This window comes from Micrasema longulum, unplaced genomic scaffold (assembly GCF_059751315.1).
Source record: "Micrasema longulum isolate JH-2025_06_02 unplaced genomic scaffold, ASM5975131v1 h1tg001591l, whole genome shotgun sequence".
Lineage (NCBI taxonomy): Eukaryota > Metazoa > Arthropoda > Insecta > Trichoptera > Brachycentridae > Micrasema > Micrasema longulum.
Window position 1 is genome coordinate 337,366 of NW_028278773.1, and position 25,319 is coordinate 362,684.

General features: G+C 35.0%; 1 protein-coding gene across 1 annotated transcript in view; it reads right to left on the reverse strand.

Moving 5' to 3' along the window:
* Positions 1-14,788, reverse strand: part of LOC148274763 (uncharacterized) — a 112,539-nt gene extending 97,751 nt beyond the window's left edge. Inside the window, exon 1 of the mRNA XM_088236633.1 lies at positions 14,726-14,788. Coding sequence (XP_088092759.1) covers positions 14,726-14,788 — 63 coding nt within the window. The remainder of the gene's footprint in view (positions 1-14,725) is intronic.
* Positions 14,789-25,319: the final 10,531 nt, after the last annotated feature.

The window sequence follows — 25,319 nt, forward strand, 5'->3', positions numbered from 1 at the left end:
ATTGAAATCACATTTATACAACGATTATCGGTATGAAACATATTGTCTATATTGGGCTTTGTAGGGTTGATTTTATGTATTCTCACCGAAAATCGAACCCAGAACCTTCCGTGCGTAAGTCAAGCGTCTGTACCACTTAAACGCGGAGGCTTAACCACGGAATTAACGATGGGAAATTACTGATCACTGATCAAATCGATTTTATCAGTTTTTTCATGCCAACATGAAACTCTGTTTCCGAAAATTGATATAAAAATGCAAAAACAAGCATATTATAGTGTGTTTAAGACTATTATTCGCAAAAAAAGACATTCATACTTTTTTTCATGAATAACATCACATGAATTATTTTTTTATTCGATCAATTTGTCCCATCTTTAACATTTTTGCAAAATGATGTAAGCTTGAAAGAATGTCGTTAATAATTAGATTTATTTGAGTTTCTTTTAGTTTTAAAGCTGATATTATACATTTATGTTGATTTATATGTCAAGCGTTGTATTAAAAAAAAAAATTTACATGCCAGATACGAATGATTTTTCGTGTGTCAATATAAATCACTCCTTAGACGTTACTACAAAGTTATGTCGTCACTTTTGCTGGTCGAGCTATATTTTAAGGACTATAGTTTTATCACACAATCACCTGAGAGATCGGGTACTTTCTCTTTGCATACCTCCGCGGGAAACTACGTGGCGTGTTTCTTTGTTTGTTTTGATTTTATAAGAATTTGCCTACCGAATCAAAGAAATCTACTTGCCTACTTCTCCCCTACATCAATTTACCTTTTCACGACCCCAATCGTTAATGTCTTTATTAAAATCCTCGCCGAGGTATTTAAATGCATTACAAGGGTGAAAAATTACTAGATTAAATTGTCGATCTGTCAACAATACAACGCACCCTAACTGCTGTTTCTGACGTAACCCCCCCTCCACTTTTCAGTTTGACAGTTAGTGGTTGATCCGATCACCAGTCGGTGCGTTAGAATTGTCCACTTCGGCCGCGCGGCCGCCGCACTGTGCGCGCGATACTGCCATTACGGTCAGCGTGACGTCACCCGGATATTGTCTGGGCGGGTATCGCACAGGGGTCAAGCGAGAATGTGGGGTAAACATTTTAAATTAGTTTATTGGTGTGTTTGCACTTGAATTGGGTGTCTGACAAGGATTAAAACATAATTAATCGATGGTAATGTACCGATCTGTGTCCATGCGGATGAAAAATACAGTTCTGTTTGTGAAATACAACCAGAACCTTAAAAGAGTGTTAACGACTCGATGGCTGCTCTCAGGTAAAAGTTTCGAATAAGGAAACCGAGTGGAGATAAGTCTACCTCGTGGTGTAGTGGTTGGCGCGTTTGCGAAATACATAAATTTGATTCCTGGCAAGGTGGATATTAAATATTGATTTTAAAGCTGTTTGAAATTGAAAACTTCATTGTTCCTTAACTGGCACTTGAAGCGTAAGATTGTTCATCTTACCTTGACGTAACAGATTATTTTATTAAGCTTAATTTAGTTTACCAATGCAGTGCCCTATGCACCACTGGGTGTGGAAACGGGGATGATGATTTTTCAACAGAGACCGAAAATGAAACAATAATTGGTAAATCATTTCTAAGATCATTCTCACTATCATTTTAAATTCAATTTTAAGTTGCTAGAATTTCATTCGTCCATGCACTTTGTAGCTGCAAGACAATTAGTAATCTAGCTTCAAACATCTAAATTTATTAAATGGGGCCTAGAATCTCAACCGTCCATGAGCTCAGTAGCTGCAAGACTTGTTGTAATCTAACTTACATTTTTATAAATTTGTTTTTTATTTCGTTTTTTAAAATATCACTTAAACTCTAAACTTCATTGTCAAATAAAATAAAACAAAATAATGTGAAAAGGGGCTAGATTTATTACTGTCCATGCGCACTATAGCTGCAAGACGTGCTGTTATCTAGCTCCTATATATCATAATTGGAGACGAGGAGCTAGAATCCCAACCGTCCATGCGCTCTGTAGCTGCAAGGCGTGCTGGGATATTTATTTATTGTACAGCGTCCTTGAGGCGGTTTTCACAAAAATGACGCCATATAAATTATATATATCATCAGCACCATACTATTCGCATCTGATGGTGCATAGGGCGCTATTAGAACACCAAATGCAGCAGTATACCTCGATCACGGTTACATAAAGGTATGGTGATCAGTATTACGCTTCAGGTACCAGCGAAAGTACTACCTTCACATTCCGGTGGCGAGCCGTGATTTATTTTATAAGTACTACAAAAAATGTTTATTAATCTGTACCTACAAATAAGTACATAATATGCAAGTAATATAATTACAAATATAAATAAATATTTTTTTCTATGGTTCTGTGAAAATCAACTTAAACAACAATTATCTATTACTAACCACGCGATAAACGTAGCTTTATTCTGCACTAATTTAATAAAATACTTGTACAAAAGTTTATTAACAAATACCACAATGACATTCAGCAGTAACTGTCAACACTGAGCACTGGCCAATTCCATTTTAAATTAATTACGTCAAAAACGGCCACTTCGAACGCCACATGTCCTATATGATTCATTCTATGTCAACGGTATCCTATCAAAGAAAAATATTCTTTCGGAAATAAAGTTCGAAATACTTGTTTCCAAATAGAAAATCTTTAAATAATATTTGTAATCTTCTTCTTCTTCTTCGTTTTTTCATGGCCTTTTCACTTCTCAATTCGGGTGTTCTGGCCAGTGTCGAGTATTTTTGTTTTTTACATATATACACATGTTTTAGTAATATAATATGTACAAGGTAGTATGTTAGTATTTAATATAATATATACATATAATAATAAAACATATTTACAACTTTACACCATTTACAACTAGATATTTACATAAGATTTTAAATACACGTTTATTGGGTGGGGACAGGAGAGTTAGAACATGAATAGGGAATGGGATATTAATATCAGAGAGGTCGGATAGGAAATCAGGATAACAATCATTTATGGGGCATCCAAAAATAATATGGTTTAAATCTTCCTCATCTAGCTGACATGGATTCTGAACAGGTGAGAACCATTGCAGCAGTGCCCAATGCGCATTCTGCATATGGAGGATGTCTCAAACTATTTGTAATCTGCAAAGCTTATTTAAGTACTAAAAAGTGACTTGTGTTAAATATGTAAAATGTAGTGTATTTTTTTTTGTATGGAGAAATAAGCTGAGGTAATCGGCTAGTTTCATCGTTCACTGAGAACGGGCTGGGTGCAATTCATAGATATTTTTATATATGAAGATAAAAACGGTGGTAGTGATTTATAATAAATAACAATTATTTTTTAATTTGTTGCAACAGAGAGGGAAAACATTCCCATCTCAAAAATGTTTAATATGAACAAATCCCTAGGGAGGAAATCCAGCCAGTCTGCAAGCATTTGGACATACTCAAAACATTGTTGAACCATTATTTTACTTATTTTCGCATAAACATATTTACCATAATACATTATTATAGAAAGTCAAATATAATGGTAAGCTGTGCATAATCACTTATTTTGACGATTCGCCCCTGCCGCACGTGCCTGTTATGTAGCATAAAATTTCATCGAAATATCAAAAACAACTAGCAAATTTCGTCATTCTAAACAAAAAGTAAAAGAATAAAAAATAATATTTGATGAACTCAGGAGAGGTACTCAGATTTTTTTAATTTTTGTATTGAAAATCGCCCCCCAAACACTCAATACCGCCAGTGATGATAGACGTTGCATCGGATTATCTCTTCCTTTAATTTTGTGACTTTTTCAAAGAGTCCTTTCTCTTTTTCAAGCCTCCAGTTCTGTTTTACGAGTCTGGAACCTGGATAAAACCTGGAAAATATAAACAAATTGAGCTCTACTAGAATTCAGTTCAGAAGAAGAATATAGAATTCAAAACAAAACAATCACGCCGTTTCCCCGTAAGGGTAGGCAGAGAGGATAGAACGCCACAAACCTCTATCTTTGCATACAGATCTCGCTTCCTCTACATTCATACATCTTCTCATGCACGCCCGCCGATTATTCCGACTTTTGATATGTCCATATCTAAGTATTTGTTGAATTTGGTCATACCATGTCTTTCTCGGTCTTCCTCTATTTCTGCATCCATCAACATTCGCATTGTAAATATTCTTAGCCGTTCTCTCGCTGTCCATTCGTTCTACATGTCCAAACCAGCGCAGAGCTCCTTTCTTGATTTTGTCGATAATGCTTGTCTCAGCCTTACATAATGTACGGATCTCAACATTTGTGCATCTATCGTACATAGTTTTACCACACATTCGCCCGAGAGATCGCATTTCGACAGCATTCAGCCTACTTTCATCCCTGTTTTTCCAAGTCCATACTTCGCTCCCATACATCAGGGACGGGACTAGGACTCCGTTGTGAACTGCCAATTTTGCCTCTTGTGACAAGCATTTATTTGCCAAGGTCGATTTCAGTGCACCGTTCACTCTGTTCCCGGCACTCACTCTCCTTTCAATATCTTTCTCAGACATTCCATCCCTAGTGAACATACTTCCCAGATACACAAATTCCTCTACTTGTTTTAGTATAACTCCATTCACAGTGATTTCACATTTAGTCATACTTTCATTTCTTTCAAAACCATCACATCGGATTTATCGACATTCATCAGCAAATCGCTTCTCTTGCATACATCGTAGACCTTTATTACCAAGAATTGCAGTTCCTCTTAGTTGTTAGCAAGGAGTACAGCAAATAAATACAGTTCACTGGCGAAAAATCGGCGTTTACTATAAAAAATAATACAATATAGTGCGTTTGCAAAATAGTAAGGAGTATCTAATATAAAAAAGTGAAAATTAAATTACAATTACTATGGCGACTGCCTTTCTTGACATTTGGCTTGCAAACCGCCGCCGCCGGCTAAATGCAATAAATAGCGTGATAAATAATATTAACATATTACAACAGAGAGGAAGAACATTTAAGAGAAGGTAATATAGAAGTCTAGGCATCTACAGTTATCTACATCTAGGTTTAATTGGGCACTTTACACACTGTGTTACATTCACCATTTTGCCCATATTTGAACATCCATCTCTGTTGTAATACGTTAATATAAACAGCTCCCAAGGGAGGTTAATCCAGTTCTTGTCGACAAAAATTTGGACGAACTCAAAGTGTTGTTGATAAATAATAAATAAATAAATAAAAATAGCAGTTTTGGAATATTTTCCATATTTACACCGGTGTCAAATATGTGATTGCGCAGCAGGAAAACGTAAATATTTTGACATTTTATATTATGTGTTCACGGATTTTCCATCGGGATCGCGAATACGATAAACAACCATGGTGAGAATTTGTTATCACGTCGATTGTTATTTGTGATTGAGCTACTGGAGTTCTGAAAATTCTGTATTACCTACACACAGAACTGTTTGTTTTAATCCGTATGAAATAAGTTTTGTAGAAAATTATGCATTACTTTCTTTCAATAAGATACAGAATTAGAAAAAAATAACAAAAAGTCCTTCTGGAATTACCCCCCCCCCCCACCCACCATCCACTCAAAACTCCGCCCCTTCTTTCATTGGTCGAACGCCTGAAAGAGGCGGGGCGTAATCCTGAAAATATCAAACATATTTTTAATAGAATTTTCAGTTTTCATACATTTTTTATTATCATTTCCATATCCGCACCAAGACCCGCAAAGGGCACTGGGTTATTCCTCCGATCTTCATCCTACTTCCTCATTCTTCGAAGGTAAGGTGATCACTCTTACGCTTCAGGTGCCTGTTCAGGGTCAATGAAATGCAAAAACTACCGTTACTATAGTCCATAAAATATAGCTGGACTAAAATGACAGCTGCCAAACTAATGTCAATAGTGATGCGAAATTACTGATCTCTGACCATGTATAGATTTTATCAGTTTTTTCATGCAAACGTGAAACTCTGTTTCCGAAAATTAATTTAAAAACGCAAAAACAAGCGTATTACAGTGTGTTTAACACAATTATCCCCCAAAAAAAAGACATTTATACTTTTTGTATGAACAACATCAAATGAATTATTTTTTTATTCGAACCATTTTTTATTGATCAATTAGTCCCATCTCTGACATTTTTGCAAAATGATGTAACCTTGTAAGAACGTCGTTTATAATTAGGTTTATTTAAGTTTTTTTTAAAAAGTTTTAAAGCTGATTTTATATATTTACTAGCGGACCCGACAGACGTTATCCTGCCCAAACGTCGGCTTGCCTGCTACAAGCTTGGAAAAACTTTTCATTGATAAGTAGGTTGGTACCTAGGTACTTGTTTATGGTTGAATTCCAAAACATCAAATAAATATTTTTTCAAATATGGCATTCTTTTTGCAAACGTTAAACTCAGGTCGTCTCACCAATAAAGTGGTGAACTTATGTAGGAATACGATTTGTAAAAATGTATTGAATTTAATGTTATTTTAGTATTACTAAAAATCCAGTAAAAATAAATAAATGAGTAGAAATCATAAGGAATTTAAGGAAAGGATCTGATTTAAATCCTCAAAAAACAAATGCTGTTCGTAAATATTCAAAAACAAACTTTTTTATACACAAAAAGACAACATCTTTCCATTTTTTTGTAAATGCATTCTCTACGAATGCAACCCTGGTAGATCGATTAATAAAACATTTATGCTACTAACTTTTTTTTTACATGTTCGATTGAAGATTTTAATATCTACACACACGCATAGCGTAAAGATCTATATTTCTCTGAAAACCGCACGTAAATCTGTTCAGCCGTTTAGGAGTACGGTGACATCACACGTACAGAGGAATTATATATATGAAGATTGTTGATTTATGTCGAGCGTTGTATTAAAAAAAAATTAACATGCCAAATACGCATAATTTTTAGTGTGTCAATATAAATCACTGCAAAGTTGTGTCGTCTCTATTGCTGACAACTGTAATTCTAATCAAGCTGTATTTTAAGGACCATTGCATTATTTCACGCCCGCCCACCCAGAAATCGAACCTAAGTATGTTAGGCAAACGCGCCAACCGCTGCACTACAAGACGCCTTATCTCTGTGGAAATAACTTGCAGGGTGCTGGCTCTATTTCACGCTTAGAACTGTATTTTTCACCGGCCCAGACACAGAAAATACATTTAAGCTGTGGATTATTTCGTTCGTTTCGTGGCGAAGTCGTGAGCGCGTTTGGCTACTATGCACGAGGTCTTAGATTCGGTTCCCGATCAGTTAAAAATAAAGCATTTATCAAAAAATGTGATTTTAAATTGAACTTAAATACATCATAAATTGGACCATGAAGCGTAATATTGATAATCTTACCAACGCTTAACAATTAATACATAATTTCATAGCTAAACAAACGATACCAACCTAATAAATGTCAATATTTGTATATAACCACTTACCGACTTTTCTATGTCTACCCGTCTACCGGCTTCGTCGGGACAATAATTACACCAACATGCAATACTCACTGTACACCTCCACTTTTTAGATGGCATTTTTTTAGGGAAGCATTGGTTTCATCCAAACTATGACGGACCGCACATGGTGACCATTATAATGAAACATCGTTTAATGTGCTATATTCAGTGGCGTGCGTTCCATATAAGCACATAAGCAGTGTTTACCCTACTAGAATTTTATTAAAACAATAACAAAAAATAATATAAAATATACGATTTACTTTTTTTATTTCGGTTAAGTCGTATTTCGTTCCGATCGGCGCGCCGCTAACGGCAGAGGCACGAACTAAATATGCCTATTTTTTTTCATGTTTAGTGTTGTATACATGATCAATGCGTGTGTGTGTGGGTTATTTTTCAGTTGTAATTACGCGTGTATGGGTTAGTTTTTAGGCAGTGCTTATTTTAGAAATTGTTTTAAAACGAAAAAACGAACGAGTTACTGACATCTAGCGTTTTTTTCAATTATTATTTTACAAAAGACAGTCAAATATCAAATGTCAGATAAATAACCTTAAATTTATTTCTTTTTTACATTCGAGAATAGAGTCCATGTTTATTTTGTTAATGAAAAAATTGAAATGGAGTTTTGTGAAACTTGTGATAGTGACGGAAATGTGTGTTTTATCAATGCATACATTTTGGATTTAAAGCGTTCTTACAGTTTTTACGATGATGTTACAAAAGCATAATATTTTACAAAAGAAAGGCGCGTAATTTTGACATGCAATTAAGTTAAAAAAACGGACTTTATTCTTTTAAAATTGTAAACAAAGCTATCGGCCACTTCGGGTATTTAATACTTGGTTTGTAATATATAATATAAATTTAGCATTTATTTGGATATTCGATGTGGCTTAGGTAATTTCAACAATAACCACAAGTCAACAACATAGTTATTCAGACTAATTTGACGAGTGAAGGAAACTGTTTGGTAAGATTTATTACTTATATAAATCGTTTTTTTTTTTTTACTGTCTACCCTAGTTTAAAACTCTGTGCACGCGACTGGCTATATTGAATGTGAATGTAATTCCCATATTTTATTTAGTCATTTACATTTGTTTTAATTTTCTTATTATTATCTACTAGTATTTTCACGTATGTTGAATTTTTTAACTATAAATGGTACATTCTCTAATTTATATTTATGCTTAATTTTTATTTTATTTATTTATTTAACTTTTTGTACATAATGTTATTTGTACATTGGCGGGCTTATTGCCAAATGGCAATTTCTTCCAACCAACCAATAAAATAAAAGTTTTATTTTTATAATTCAAGTTACAGAACATATTCAATAGAAAAAAAAAAAGATTAAAAAGTGAAAAATATATAAAAATAGAAATAAACGTATTTGTTTATAAATTACCTTAAATCAAAACTATTACTCAATGGGAAAAAGGAAAAAAGCGGAATGAGGAAAAAGGAAAATAGGAGAGATTAAGGAAGAGAAAGGAGATGTTTCTTCAGACGTGATTTAAACAGAGATAATGTAGTAACATCTTTGATGGTGGATGGGAGATGATTCCACAGTCGAGCCGCATGGACACTATATGAGTTAGAGAAGAAAGAGGAATTGTGTATGGGTATTAAGAGAGTGCCTTGAGAATGAGAACGAAGAGGTAAACCATGAACTGATAAGCGTTGAATTTTTTCACAGAGGTATATAGGAGCGTTAGGACTATGAAGTACATTGAACAGAAGTGAGAGGGAGTGATAGTCTCTCCGCTGTCTAATTTTGAGCCATTTCAGTTGCCTACGATAATCAGAAATGTGGTCATATTTCCTAAGACCAAAAATGTACCTTATGCATGTATTCTGAAGTCGTTCAAGTTTATCGAGTTGCTCACAGCTTAAATCAGTCATGGAAACATCAGCGTAATCTAGAATGGGTAGTAGTAATGCTTGTACAAGAGTGCATTTAGTACTAATGGGTAAGAATTTTTGCAACCTTCTAAGTGAGTGTAGACGTGGTGTAGACTGAAAAATATTTTGCGGCTTAATTCATTAGTATGAGCTCCCCAGCAGAGATGTTCAGATGTTCAATTTTTATTATTATTAAGGGTATATTTTCTTATTTATATTTATGATTCAATTTTTATTATTACCCGCATGTTTTCTGATTTATATTTATTTTGAATTTTTTTCACGTTACTTCCCTTTTGCATTAAATGTACGCGAAACAATATATTTATAGTACATACAAATAATACAACTATTTAAATGAATACATTTCGGAAGCAAACATTATATATTTCCTTACCTTGCGGCCTTTACATTTCTATACTCGGAACTTAAAAAGTTTGTATTGGATGAGAAAAAAATACCCATCATGATTATATCTATTTAAGGCATGTTATCGGATTTTCCTTGTAAAAAACCAATGTCAGTGATAATGCTATAGATGTTTATTTATTATATATATACGGCCTAAGCCAATTACAACAGTTACATGAAGAAACATAAATGCAAGAAACTGAACAAAAAGAACATAAAACTATTTAGCAAAGACAAATAATAGTATACAATATATTTAAAAAAACGAAAGATCAAAAACTTTGAGCTAAACCATGCCAATCCAACTTCATCTCACACTGTTTAGTCGCGAAGAGATCTACGAAAAGCCGGAAGATCTATCCCAAAAAATTCCAAGTCGTGTGATGAATTGACTAATCTACACATTCTGGACATTGGGGCATAAAAACCAAAGTCGCTCTTAGAAGATTTTATAAATAGCAGATTTTGACTTCTGGTGACACGGTTGGGAACATGAAAAGAAATTGATTGCAACGGAGATGGGACATCACTTAAGCATTAAGTATTTTGAAAATGCATATGAGGTCCATCTCAGTTCTACGTCTCTCCAAAGAAGACAGATTAAGAGATTGCTCTATTTCAAAATAAGAATAATTACCCCTTTGTAATCCGAGCAACCATGCCACTTTTCTTAAAAAACGGTGTTGGACAGACTCGATATGGTCAATATGAGTCCTGTAGAATGGAGACCAAATAGGAGAAGCGTATTCTAGATGGGGTCGAACTAGTGAGCAATAAAGAGTTTTGATGGTATTAACCCTTAGACTGCTAAACAACGATATATCGTTGTTGTTAATCCCTATCATAAAGTTCTAACTAGACTGATGCTGACGTCATAATCTCCAAAAGGGTAAATGAATTTGGGAACTGCTTGTTGCACTTAACCGTCAGTGGTATAAAACATTTTCTAAACATGAAAATTACTTATTCGACGAGTTATTATTCAGTTTCGTACCTATTTCAGCCTAACGGAAAATTTAATACAAAAAATGTTTTCTTACGCGCGGTAAAAATTAGAACATTAAATTGTACAGCAAAGTTTCTTGAAAATTAATAAAAAATAATATAAAATATTTTAATAAAAACGAACTACTTTGAACGACGTCACTTGTTCATATGAATCATCCAAGATATATTTTACTCAAATTTTGTTAAGCATGCATTGATGGAAGTGGTAGGTTTGATAATAAGGGCACTTTGCCCCACAATCAACAAAAAAACCATCATAATACTGTCGTTTCAATAATAACTATTAAAACAATGCGCCTTGAGATTGCTGTGCGAGATCATTTTTGTTTGTTTTTATTTTCGATTAAAAAAGGGTTTACAACCGCTGTACGAGAATGTGTTGCGGGCGGCACGAGTTGTCTATCTTGCTCACTCCACTGGGCTTGAATTAGATATTTATGAAATGGAAGATTTTTCTTGGAATTGCTATTAATTTTTAAAACAGTAGTGTGTTTGGAAAACAACGTATTCGATAAAATATTTTTAAAATGTATTAATAATAAGATTTCTGATTAGATTCTTGAAAAACTGCGTAGCAGCGTAAGGGTTAATATTCTTGAAGTCCGCCGTCACTTTATAAATGAAAACAAAAAAGCAAAGGAAAAGACGAAATTAAACTATAAAAAAACAAATAAAAAGCCACAAGCCGCCCGCGTCGGACGATCTCAGTATAGGATTTGAGTGAACGTAGGATCCATAAGTCACGCGTGACGTCATCAACCTTTTGGCCAGTTACGGGCCGTTCTATTTCTATCAAACTTTAAATAGGAAATTATAAACGAAATCATTTGTTTCAGATTTTTATAGTAAAATGCTCGCCATCGTAAAAATATTCTTTAAATTCTGAATACATTTAAAATCATATCCCCAGTTTATGAAATTACCCTATTGTCTTTAAATAATTTGAGCAACAGAAAGGAATTTTAAAATCTTCCCAATTTGCCTCCCATAGACAATAACGATCGATCCGTCAAATTCTTTTGAAGTTTGGGGTCATTCAGGGTTGTCAGTGAGATTTAGTCAGATAGATCTTAACAATGTTTGATATGTCCAAATGCTTGCCGACTGGCTGGATTCCCTCCCTAGGGAGTTGTTCATATTTAAATTTATTTCAACAGAGGAAAAACATTTTTGAGAAGGGAATATGGAAGTCTAGGCATTTACAGGGCTTATGACCTGTCATTGGCTGGTTTAAGTGGCCACTTTACACACTGTGTAACATTCACCATTCTGCCCATGTTTGAACCTCCACATTTCCTCAACTCTTCCATCTGTTGACTTTTGTGAAGTAAGAGCTAAACCTTTATCACGTGGGTGAGATCCACCCGGCTCCACCCAAATCACCTACTAGGCAAAGCCCTTCTCAAAAATGTTTTCCCTCTCTGTTGAAATAAATTTAAATATGAACAACTCCCTAGGGAGGAAATCCAGCCAGTCTGCAAGCATTAGAGTATGCGTATATGTTCATGTGTGTATATGTATGTATGTTGTATGTGTACATTTATTAACATTTTTATTTATTTTTTCATTGTTTTATATTTACTTACTATTTTTTCTTCTTCTCTTCCTTCCCTATTTTCCCATCCCACTTAATTCCACACCAAGCGAACTGTAGGTTTTTGTTTCTTTATATTTTTGTTCCTATGTGAAGATATTTGTTATTATTCTTTATGTATTGTTTATTACTATGACTGTGCTGGTTTTAAAAATAAATAAATAACAATAAATTAAAAAGTTTTGTGATTTTAAAATTATTCCGCCTGTGGCCTCACGGGTTCTCTTTAGTAAATTGTCCTGATTGGTGAGTTGGACTTCCGGCAACTAGAAATCTATCACACTCTACCATTGGTTAATTTCGGAGAGGAGAACTAGTGACGTCGTTCAAAGTAGTGCATTTTTTAAATCGTATTTTTACTTGAATTTTTGAAAAACCACGCTTTTGAATTAAACGCTTTATTTTTTTCCGCGCTTGTGAAAACATTTTTTATATCCGACTTCCCGTTGAACTGAACTTCCTTATTACGAACAAAACCTACTCTCTTCGTATCGCTTACCACGACATGAACTTTCATAATTCAGGAATAGATTCCGAGAGTCGGGAGATTTAAAAAAATATTTGCCTGCTTCCAGGAGGATTGGCAACCCTAGGCATAGACTCGCCAAACACAAACGGAGACGCGCACTTGGAGTGTCCCGTTCCGAAGCAGGGAGACGTTAGCGGGCCCCACACCCCACCCCCACACCCAGTACAAGAAGCATCGCTATTCATAGACTCGTGAGCGCCATACACGCGGTGAGAGGTGGCACTTGACTCAAATGATCTCTTTATGTAAATATAATAACTAAGTACTTGAATTCGAAAACATTTGCCTTTGATCTTTACGAGTATTTTAAGATAATTATTAAATATTGTTGGGGTATAAAAAACTATCAAGCTGACGCGAAAGGGGGACTCTATTATATGAAATACTAGAACTTTTACACGACTTTGCGCAAGGTTAAAATCTACCAGCAGACTGTGACATAGAGATAATTCGGCCCTCCGAACCTCGTTTTAATATTAAATTTTAACATACGAAAATGACTCGACGAGTGGCATGGGAAGAAGCGAGGAAAGGAGGCAGAGACGTAGTGTGGCAAAATTACTCGTCATGCCGCACGTTTTTGAGCGCGAGTCGAAGTACCGGCAATATGAGCGCGAGTGGCTGGCCACATAATCGCGCGGTCGCAGTGCGCATCGAGTGCATGCGCGCACGCGGCCACAGTTTTATCGTCTATTGTATAGCAAAGACAAATGACGAGTGCAGAGCGTCGCGATTAATTGTGCGAGTAGAGCAGTGTGCGGGCGAAGAGGGCAACATCGGGCGGCAGCGCGAGGAGCATGAGCATGAGCAGCCCAAGGAGCATAGTGTGGCGGGGTTATTAGCGTTGAAAGGGGAGACCGAGGAAGGTTGGACATTGTCCGTAAATTTTTTAAATAAATAAATAAATGGCGATTTCGAGAAATCTATAATCGTTAGCGAACTGGCAACATCACGAAATTGTTGGTTTTTACCTGCTACTTCATACTTCATAGAAAGGCAACAGCCAACAGCTAGCAGTCTACAAAGAGTGGCAATGTGTATACGACATCTGGACTGAAAAAATATTATTTCCAATATTTTTATTTTTTTAAATAAAATCCTTTATTAGAATAAAAAAAAACAATACATACATTTAAAAAAATGGAATGGTTAAACTTGCCAAAAAAGAGTCTGGCTCTTGTGTTTGGCAAGTTTACAAAATATTATAAAAAAATAATCAAAAAATGCAAAACAATCTTATACAATTATTATTATTTTATTTTATTCCAGTAAAATGAACAATAAACATGAACATAATTATAAACATAACCATAAACATAAATATAAACATACAATAAAATTTTATATTTGCAGCACTTATGGTGGTCTTAGCATATGCTTAGAATGGATCCACCCTGCAGTGGCTTGGAGTATTTCGTTATTAGAGCTTTTCAGGCGTTCCCATAGGCTCCAGGCTCTTTGGCGAAGTAGGGCAGCGAAGGTGTTTATTCGTCCAGCTGTAAACATTTCGGAGGCACTGCAGTACCTAGGCAATCCGAATAATTGCCCGTATGAATTGTTATACGTGACCCTTAATTTATTCCACGCTGCTTGCGTATAGTTGTTCCATAGTTCCGCTGTATACATGGACGTCAAATACGAAGTAAACATGGTTTTCTTCACTTCGTTACTGCATTTAAAGAAGCGCCTCGCTAGCATAGAGGCCCTGACATTGATGGCTCTTCTCTGTCTCTCGATGTCCTGATCATCTTCACTATTATCAGGCAGTGTGTGCCCTAGATATTTGACTTTTGCAGTTACCGTTAAACTGTTGTTGTCCAGGAACACAGGTGGTGATGGGTGCACGAACTCAGAAAGTGACATCTTGTGTTTAAATATAAGTACGGTAGTTTTTTTGGCATTGTATATCATATTGTGGTCAATTGCATATTTTTCGCAAATATTGAGCAACAATCTCTTACTATTAATAGATGGAGTCGATAATACCATATCATCTGCATTGAGAAAATTTAACACTAATAAAATATGTTTAAAAAATTAAATAAAAACACAAAATTTATAAATTGATATACACAGGCACATATTATACATAGGTACATCTTTATTTTCAAAATACGGTTAGTGTTAATTATGTCAGGAAGCTTTTCTTTAATTTATCCAATTTTCCGTAAATTATTTCTTGAAGTAGATTTTGTGGTAAATTATTGAAAAGCTTCCGTCTTATAGAAGTATAACGATGTTTGGCCGTGGTAGTTTTACTTCTCTGTAGAGCGAGGCATCCTGTTCTCAACCTTCCAGTAATACGGTCCAATGGGAGGCTCTCTTTATGCACCTGGAGCATACAACACTTTCCGTAGATATCCCCCACTCTTAAAACATTTGATTCTTCGAACAGTTCGGTAGTTGAGAACAAGGATGGTTTATATTGTATAATTTTAGTTTTTTTTTCTGTAGAACTTTTAAGGGTCTAAGATGATCGTTATAAGCCCCTCCCCATCCCACTATTGCAAATTGAATGATTGACTGTACTAGAGGATAATAAACTGTCTTCAATTGATCCGTAGATACGATACCTCTAAGCTTTAAAATTAAGTGGAATAATTTTCTTAGTCTTTTGCACATTAAATCTATTTGTTCTTTCCATTTAATATTTTGGTCGATTATTACTCCCAGATATTTTATCTTAGATTTTTCGGTCAGGGTAACACATTGAGAAGAACAGTGTGTATGGTCCTGCAGTTTTTGTTGTGAGATTTTATTTATTTATGCTTTATTAAGTTAGTTCATAATATCTTAAGAACTAATATAAACTTTTGATAACTTTACATTTTTTTTGTCAAAATGAATGAATTTAAATATTTCGATCTTTTTTTATCTCCTTTATTTCTTTAGGTAACTCATTGTACAACTTCAATCCCTTTCACAATGAGTTTTGAGATTCTGTTTTTCTCCTCATTGCTAATCTTATCTTTTTTTATCCTTTGTTTCATATGTATTGTTGGTTAAATTTTATTATTGTTTTTATTTTATTCATCTCTTTATTTTTTTATATTATTTTATGCATAAAAATTGCTACATTATATTAAATTTGCTGATTTACTGTGAACAAGCCAGTTTCTTTGTGCATTCTTTCTACACTAGAATAGATATTTCTTTTGAGTATAATTCTCATCGCCTTATTTTGAAGAACTTGTATTTTTTAATTTCTCCTTCATTACATTCAAAAAGATATTTCATAAATTTGAGGTCTATATGATTAGGTCTATTTTTATTGTTTAATGCGAATGCTAGGTAGTGGGATTTTTTCTGAATTCATTGTCAAGTAACTTTGACTGAATTCATTGTCAAGTAACTTTGACTGAATTCATTGTCAAGTAACTTTGACTGAATTCATTGTCAAGTTACTTTGACTGAATTCATTGTCAAGTAAATTTGACTGAATTCATTTTCAAGTAACTTTGACTGAATTCATTGTCAAGTAACTTAGATCCAAGCGCTCTTTAAAAGATTTTAAGTCTACATTAGCCACTTTATTAGCCTCATTCCAAGTTTTTCCATTGAAAATCATCACAGTATCATCGGCGTAAGAAATGGCTTCGCCCTTAAGGGTAAATTGAACATAATATTGACATAGATTATAGATAATACGCACCGACTATTCAAGTTTCAAAGCGTGATATTGTTTTTTCTTACGGGGAAACAGCAGCAGGGTTTGTTCTTTATTGTTGTTATTATTGAGAAATAATGTATTTTATTTCATTACGTTTTCTTAAATAAATAAAAAAATATCATATTAATGGTGGTTTCGGCTTTTCTTTTGATTCTGTGAAGATCTGATTTGAATAAATTCCCCTTTGACATTCTCTGTGAAGTAATCTCTGCCGACTCTCCTAGTATAGTATGGGACGGACTGAGGGTTTTAAACGTGGATTAATTATAATATCCCAGAAGCACAATCACAAATAACCATCGACGTGCTTAAAAACATGCTAAGCATTTAAGCGATCACAATGAACAATAATGAACATTAACAATATTTTAAGTAAAAGTTCGATTTACATCAATTTTTTGTAGACAAGGACTGGATGGTGAATGTTACACAGTGTGTAAAGTGGCCACTTAAACCAGCCAATGACAGGTCATAAGCCCTGTAGATGCCTAGACTTCCAAATTACCGTCTCTAAAATGTTCTTCATCTCTGTTGTAGTATGTTAATAATGAACATGCTTAAGTTATCGCAGTCATAAGTCAACGCGTGTGTAATCTCTAAGTCAACGCTCGTGTCGGTTTGTTTTTTGTTTTCCTCGTAAATAAATACAGTTCATTGGCGAAAAATCGACGTTAACTATAAAAATAATACAATATATTGCATTTGCAAAGTAGTAAGGAGTATCTAATACAAAAAAGTAAATATTAAATTACAATTACTATGGCGACTGCTTTTCTTGACATTTGGCTTGCCAACCACCGGCTAACTGCAATGAATTGCGTGATAAATAATAAATGAATAAATAAAAAAAGCAGTTTTGGAATATTTTCCATATTTACACCGGCGAAATTCAAATACGTGATTGCGCAGCTGGATTATACGTTGCAAAACGTAAATATTTTGACATTTAATATAAGGTGTTCACGGATGTTGCATTGCGATCGCGAATGCGATATGGTGATAAATTGTTATCACGTCGATAGTTATTTGTGATTGAGGTACAGAAGGGGCGTAGAACCAAGTTCGCATAAATCGCACTGTGTCCAAAATTTGAGAACGTGAATGCGTGAAGTGGCCGCGCAAGGTTGCCAGACCGCGAAAAATTATAATCATAACACAAATATAAGTTAATGTTATGTTATATTAAGTTTTACCACGAAAAATATTTGACTGACTCGACAATAAAAAAAAAAATCGTGTACTAGTGGGTGATTTGGTTCAGCCGGATGGATCTCACCCACGTGATAAAGGTTTCAGCTCTTACTTCACAAAAGTCAACAGATGGAAGAGTTGAGGAAATGAGGAGGTTTAAACATGGGCAGAATGGTGAATGTTACACAGTGTGTAAAGTGGCCACTTAAACCAGCCAACGACAGGTCATAAGCCCTGTAAATGCCTAGACTTCCATATTCCCTTCTCAAAAATGTTTTTCCTCTGTTGAAATAAATTTAAATATGAACAACTCCCTAGGGAGGAAATCCAGCCAGTCTGCAAGCATTTTTTTATATATTTTTTAATATATTTGGACCCCTGTATTTAGTAGCCTTTCGTGTCATGTACAAGGCTAAGGTACTCGGAAAAAAAAAGTTTTTGTTTGTCTTGGAAATGGGATGTTCGATCACTGATTTTGGTTTATTACCTTTATGAGTCCAATCACCATTGTTGCAAAGTTCAAGATCAATGTCGCGTGATAACTACTTTTAACTACAGTGTGGATATCTGTTAAGGATATTCCATCTTTCCTGCATTCTGCTTCAAGATTATGGAGTTGTAAACTGAAAAATGGGCACTGAAATAACAGATGTTCAATACTCTGTGAAGAAATATCATCGCATGGACAATAGTCATCATTCCTTAATTTACACCTATATAGATAACTTCTCATAGCTCCGTGTCCGGTAAAAATTTGGGTCGTTTCGATAGTACTTTGGTGATGATGACGGAAGTTTGCTGCATCAGCCAGCGTTGGGTTTAGTGATTTGACCTGCAGAAGAAGCGCGGTAATGATCCTCCCAACGCTGCTGCGTATTTTGTTTTATACAGCGTTTAGCAAAGCTAAGGGGAAATTCTGAGAAGAAAGGTGCCGTTCTTTTACAAGTTGCGGCTCTTGCTCGTTCATCCGCTCTCTCATTTCCTACGATACCAGCATGTCCTCTTATCCAGCATATTTGAATGTTCATCCCTCTTATTTTTAGATGCTTAATTTTACTCTGAATATCTACAATGAATGGATTTACCGCCCGAGTATCTGTTATAGCTTGAACGCCCGAACGACAATCTGATAATATTTTTGCAATAACCCATCTCTCTGGTGGTTTCTTTAATAACCATTCGAGAGCTTCTCGTATTGCGAGTAGTTCAGCCTGGAAAACTGAGCAGAAATTATCTAATTTGAATGTTCTGCCTGGTAATTCTTTATCACTCTCAAAAGGAACGAATGCCGCTCCCACTTTTCCGTCGAGCAAGCAAAGTCTGCAAGCATTTGGACATACTCAAACATTGCAGTAATGGTAGTTTAAAATTACGTGATATTTCCTACCCTAATTCCGCCCCTGCCTAGCCGTCGCAGGCGGCGGGCGGCGGGCGGGGCGGCGTCGGGGCGCAGGACGAGAGGAGGGGGTAGAGAGGATAGAGAGGCCACTACTATTAGGGAAGGATAAAACAACTGGGAAGTGTATGTAGGAGAGGACTCAAGTGGGCGCGAGTTGATTTGATGGACATTGATCCAGAAAAGGGTACAGACATAGGCTGTGGAGGGATGGTGTGCGATTGATAAAAATAATGACAAAAAAACGCCGCAGACAAAACTTTGGGGTGTTTTTTTCCGATTAAAACAAGAAACATTTTTTTTGTATTTTTATTTATTTATTTTTGCACCACAACAGGCCAGGAGGGCCAATAACAGTGGTGAATTACATCACAGAACACCCGGCTTGAGAAAAAATACATTAAAATTTTTGTGCTCTCACCGGGAATCCAACCCGGAACCTTCCGTGCGAGAGTCAAGCGCCTTGACCACTACACCACGGAGGCCGCCTTCCTTGCCGAGGCATTTCATCAATGAGGAGTTCGGTGGTTTAACCTTTCTGTCCTAAATACGCCCGCGCGTTACGGTGCTGTATAGTCCATTACACATGAAAAAAATAAGAGATTTAAAACGGGAAATATGGAATATTTATGGGGAATGGCTTAAATAACCATAATTAGGGACCGGAAAATTCGCGAACGCGATAAAACGAAAAATAACGCGAAATCCGGCATTTTTACGCGAATAACGCGAAATTTGGAGTTTTTTGAAAATAACGCGAAATTCGGTATTTTTGTGAAATAACAAGCTTTGAACAGCCATAAAATATTTCGAAGAATATTTTAAGTTGCCAACTTCACCATCGTTTCTCTGCGTCATTCTATGGAATCTTGGCTTGATTCGAATTTGCGGCCATATTTGTTTTCATAACTGTCATATTTCCATAAAAGTGTTGTTATGTGCCGATTCTGCTGAATATGACGATAACTTGGGAATGAAAGGATTCTTGTGAAAAACAGATTCATGGTGTGAAACATAGGAAAAATCAAACATGGGCAAAATGGTGAATGTTGCCCAGTGTGTAAAGTGGCCACTTAAACCAGCCAATGACAAGTCATAAGCCCTGTAAATGCCTAGATTTCCATATTGCCTTATTTAAGGTGTTTTCCATCCCTGTTGTAATTTGTTAATCTTTATGACTCCCGAGGGGGTGAAATCCAGTCTTTTGTCTATGAACATTTGAACAAACTCAAATATTGTCATTTAGGTTTAATTAAAAAAATTGCATTTTGGTAAAATATTTATTTTATACATTTTAGTCACAGTACAAGTTTTATAAATCCACTGAAAATTGTAAGTGGACGGATTTACTTTTTCTAGTAAAAATATACATCGAATATTAAAATTATGATAAAAGTATACATCAAATGTTTAATTAATAATCAATAATTTACAATAAATGTTTAGATAATAATAAAGAGACAACAATGTCGGCCTCGTGGTGTAATGGTCAGAGCGTTTGCCTGCCACCCAAGAGGTCTCGGGTTCAATTCCCGACACGATTGATATGAAAAGTTGATTTAAAAGGGTGTTTTCCTAAGTACATTTCGGTTACTGATTTCAAGACAAAATGTAATAATCACAATTTATTTCACATTATTTATTACAAAATATTAATTTAGTCCTTATGTTATTGTAATAAAAAAATGTGTCAAAATTAAACTGTGTGTTGTATGAACAAATTATGTCATCTTTATTAGTGCTGCGGTGGGTTAAACATCCAAATTTCCTCAACGCTTCCATCTGTTTTTATGAAGTAAGAGCTGAAATCTTTAGCATGTGGGCGAGATTCATCCGACTGAACCAATTCACCTGCTAGGCCAGCCAATGGCAGGTCATAAGCCCTGTAAAGGCCTAGACTTCCATATTCCCCCCTCGAAATGTGTTCCATATCTGTTGCAACAAACTTAGATCTAAAAAATATATTTATAGATGACAACCATGAAGTTTCGCATAAATAAATTGTCTATGTTTTTATGAATGTATGTATGTGTATGCGCATGGGTGTATGTACGTGTGTGTGTATGTACATGTGTATATATGTGTATGTATATATGTGTGTATATTGTATATGTATCAAAATGTGTATACGAATAAGTGTATATTTTGTTTGTCTGTGCTCTATATTAATTTGTTAACTATTATAATATATTAAAATGTAATTGCCTAGCTTGGAACGGGGTATGTACCCTTGTTAGCTGGGCAAAGTGAACATGGAATTGTATTTTGATAAAGAGTGTGAATAAATAACTCCCTCGGGAGGAAATCCAGCCTGTTTATAAACATTTGGACGTACGCAAAACACTGTATCGCCCTGTAAATACTATACGATTTGGCACCAAAACCTGTGCTTCCTTAAATTTTGCGATTTCAACGTTTTTCGATTTTGAAGACAGAAAGATAACGATAAATTTAAGTTTAGTTCATTGATGCTACAGCCCCTTGTGGGCCCTGGCCTCCAGAGCCTGTCTCCATTCTTCCCTGTATCCTGCGGCTCATCTCCAGTTCGTCAGGCCAACTGCTCTAATGTCACTTTCCATATTATCCAGCCATCTTAAGTTTGGTCTGCCTCTGCTTCGTCTGCCTTCCAGAGTGGTATAAATAATCTTTTTTGGGGTACGGTTATCATTTATTCTGTGCACATGGCCCAAGCATTATAATCTTTTTATTTTCATGAATTGTGCAATGTTGGGTTCGCCATGCAGTGCCTCTAATTCGTGATTAAACCGTCTCCTCCACACTCCGTTTTGGTTGACAGCACCAAATATCTTCCTTAATACTTTTCTTTCAAACGCCAATACCATGTTTTCATCTCTTTTGGTCATAACCCAGCATTCGGCACCATATGCAATGACCGGGCTGAGGAGAGTTTTGTAAATAATGGTCTAAGTTTTTCTAGAGAGCAATTAGGATCCCAGATGTTTAAATAAGCCGTAATTACATCTAAGATTTGTTCATTATTGATTGTATTTCGGGACAGATTCAAGTAACAATATCACCACCGATGTCAGTATTTTGATAGTTTTAGTAAAATAAAGTGACAGGATGGAAGCATGCACAGCACAGAGAGCTCGCAACTCGACTAGGAATTGCTGAAGCAACCTTCAACATGATGCGTGTCCATTCTCTCTGCCTACCCCTACGGGGAAATGGCGTGATGATAGTAGTAGAAGTAGTAATACCTGTAACGGTTGCTAGTGGGGAAAGGAGTTTTTCTAAGCTTAAACTGATAAAAACTTATCTACGATCGACAATATCTCAATCTAGATTGAGAAACTTGGCATCTTTGTCAATCGAAACGAAATTTCGGAAGTTGTCTTCCTACTTGTGTATTTAAATAAAAGAGTTCGTTGATAGAAAGGCTGGAAAAGTACAATTTTATTAGTATTTTTTTAATAAATGGTTATTCCATTATAAACTTTGCCTTTTTTTGTATGGGTTTAAAGGGGTGGAAGATAGGAAGCGCCATAGAAATCCCGCCCAGGGTGCTGGTAGTGCTAAAACCGGCCCAGCTTATTGGTAATAGAAAAAAGTAAGAAATATTACAAATTTGTCAATGTTAATAATAGGCATTTTATTTGCTATAATTACAGTAGCGTCGACGTGACGGTTTTCAAACCGTGAACCAGCACGGTTGGTGGCAAATCATCCGTAAAATTCTTTAACAAGTTCAAGTACAAAATTCGCTCGGGGCATTCTTTGGCGAGCCGCGCCTCGATCGACTTCAAGTCTTCGAGATCGTTGGAAAAATTTCTTTGAACATCGTTCCTGCGCCCGCTAAACTTCTCCCGCTGTCTTTCCGCGAGCTCGCGCTGCTTCTCCGCGAGTTCGCGCTGCATCTGCGCGAGCTCGCGCTGCTTCTCCGCGAGCTCGCGCTGGCTTTGAGCCGCGTCCTCGTTTTCCAGGCCGAACGGGTCGCGGAGGACTCGCGGCTGGGACTCCCGATCGGAGTACGAGTCGGGGCTGTGGGGGCTCGGCTCCGGAGGAGGCGGGAGCAGCATGAATATGACTGCCGTGTCCTTCGAGTTCGCTTTGATCATTTCGTTGACCCTGTAAAGAAGATAACGAGTTTATTATTACAGTAAAACCTCGATTTTACGTTTTCCCGCTTTTTACACCGAAATGTTCAGGACCCATTTTTTTTCATACATTCTTGTACCCTTATTGCCCCCAATTAACGTTTTTTACATTTTTCATCACCACAGTTTTACGCTTAAAAATTTTCGAAATTCATTTGATGTGTCGAAAAAGCAAAAATTATGTCGTAATAATGCCGCGGCCCGCGCGCCACCGCATGTGCCACGCGAATGAAGAATAAAAACAGGTAAACAACTAATAAAGGATAAATTATTGTCAACCTAAATTCAAAGCAGGTGCAAAATAATTGACCTTTTTGTTTAGGTGTCTTCCTTTAGGGTTAGTCTTAGTTTTCATTCGAACAAAAACGTCATATTGACTTGTACAAATCATGATACGCAGTTGACAAACGTTTAAAAACAATAAAGTTTTAAAATCATTAAATTAAATTGCGATGTTTAAAACATAACCAATAGAAACATTTAAAGATTGATTTTAATCAACAATCAACTGTTTACAGTTGTCATAAAAGTGGAAACAAATTGTCCGCGATCTATGTGACAGTTGTTTTTAGTGATGCCATAGAAAAAAGTGACACCGCATAAATAAAATTTCCCAACATTTAGGTGAAAAATGATTTTTTTATGCAAATTCAAAATTATATTTTCGTTTTTTTTTTTTACACATAAAATAATTTTAACATGCTGTTAAAAATCATATAAAAAAAAGATTACATAATATTGTTTGAAAAAATATGAAAATATTTTTAGTGAAATCATTGAAAATAGGTAAAAAAAAATATTGACAATTTATTTATTTTTTTAACATAAACGGCAAATCTGCCGTTTACAAACATTTATAATACTACATATTTGGCTGAATTTTTTTAATTTATAAAAAAAAATTAAACCAAAAATTATACAAGGTTTATATTAAAAAAATTAACCTAAAAATTATACAGCATCTTCAGTAGAAAGTTTAAATAATAAAACATTCTACAGTAAAACAACAAGAAAATCATAAGTACTGTTTCATACAGCTGGGCAAAGTGAATGAAAAACTGTGTATATTGTGAAATGCATGAATAGATAAATATAATTACCATTCACCATCTTTGAAAAAGTTCAAAAGGTTTGTTCTATAGGAACAATACCCTACACTAAATATATCAGATATGTGGGCATAACTATTGCCGAGTTCATGAAGTCTGTTTAATACGGCATTACAAGTATACACTGTCCGTGAATTGTTGCTACAAAACGGTGGTACCTGTCTAGTCATCCTTCTAAGATTATAAAAAAAAAATAAACCAAAAATTATATTAGATTTATATTTAAAAAATTAACCCAAAAATTATACAGCATATTCAGTAGAAAGTTTAAATAATAAAACATTCTATAGTAAAACAACAAGAAAATCATAAGTACTGTTTCACACAGCTAGGCAAAGTGAACAAAAAACTGTATATATATAGATATATAATATAATATTATGAAATGCATGAACAAATAAACATAATTACCATTCACCATTTTTGAAAAAGTACAAATAATACAGTAGTAATTTATACATACATATTGGTCGTTCACCATTTATTCCACATTCCATCGCTACATTTGCTCCATGTATTATTATTGCGTTTTTAAAAATTATTTTTTATTATTAACCTGTTTTTTATTTTTTACCATTATACCTATGTTTTTACAGTTATTTACTAGGAAAAAGACAATAGATCCTGTTTACTGCACACCAAAATAAAACAGGGACGAGTTTGAGTTTGAGTATTGTCTATTGTCTTGTTAACCTTAATAATACGAGTAAGTTAAGGAATGCTATCTTTGTTTAGTTTTTTATATTTTACTTTTTGTGCTGTTACATGTTCACTTAATTGCCATGCTTACTAGTTCTTTGCTCAATGTATTATTATTGCGTTTTTTAAAATTATTTTTTATTTTTAACTTTTTAAAATCATTCTTATGTTGTTGAAATTCCATTTGTCGATGCGTTTTGAAGCTGCAAGA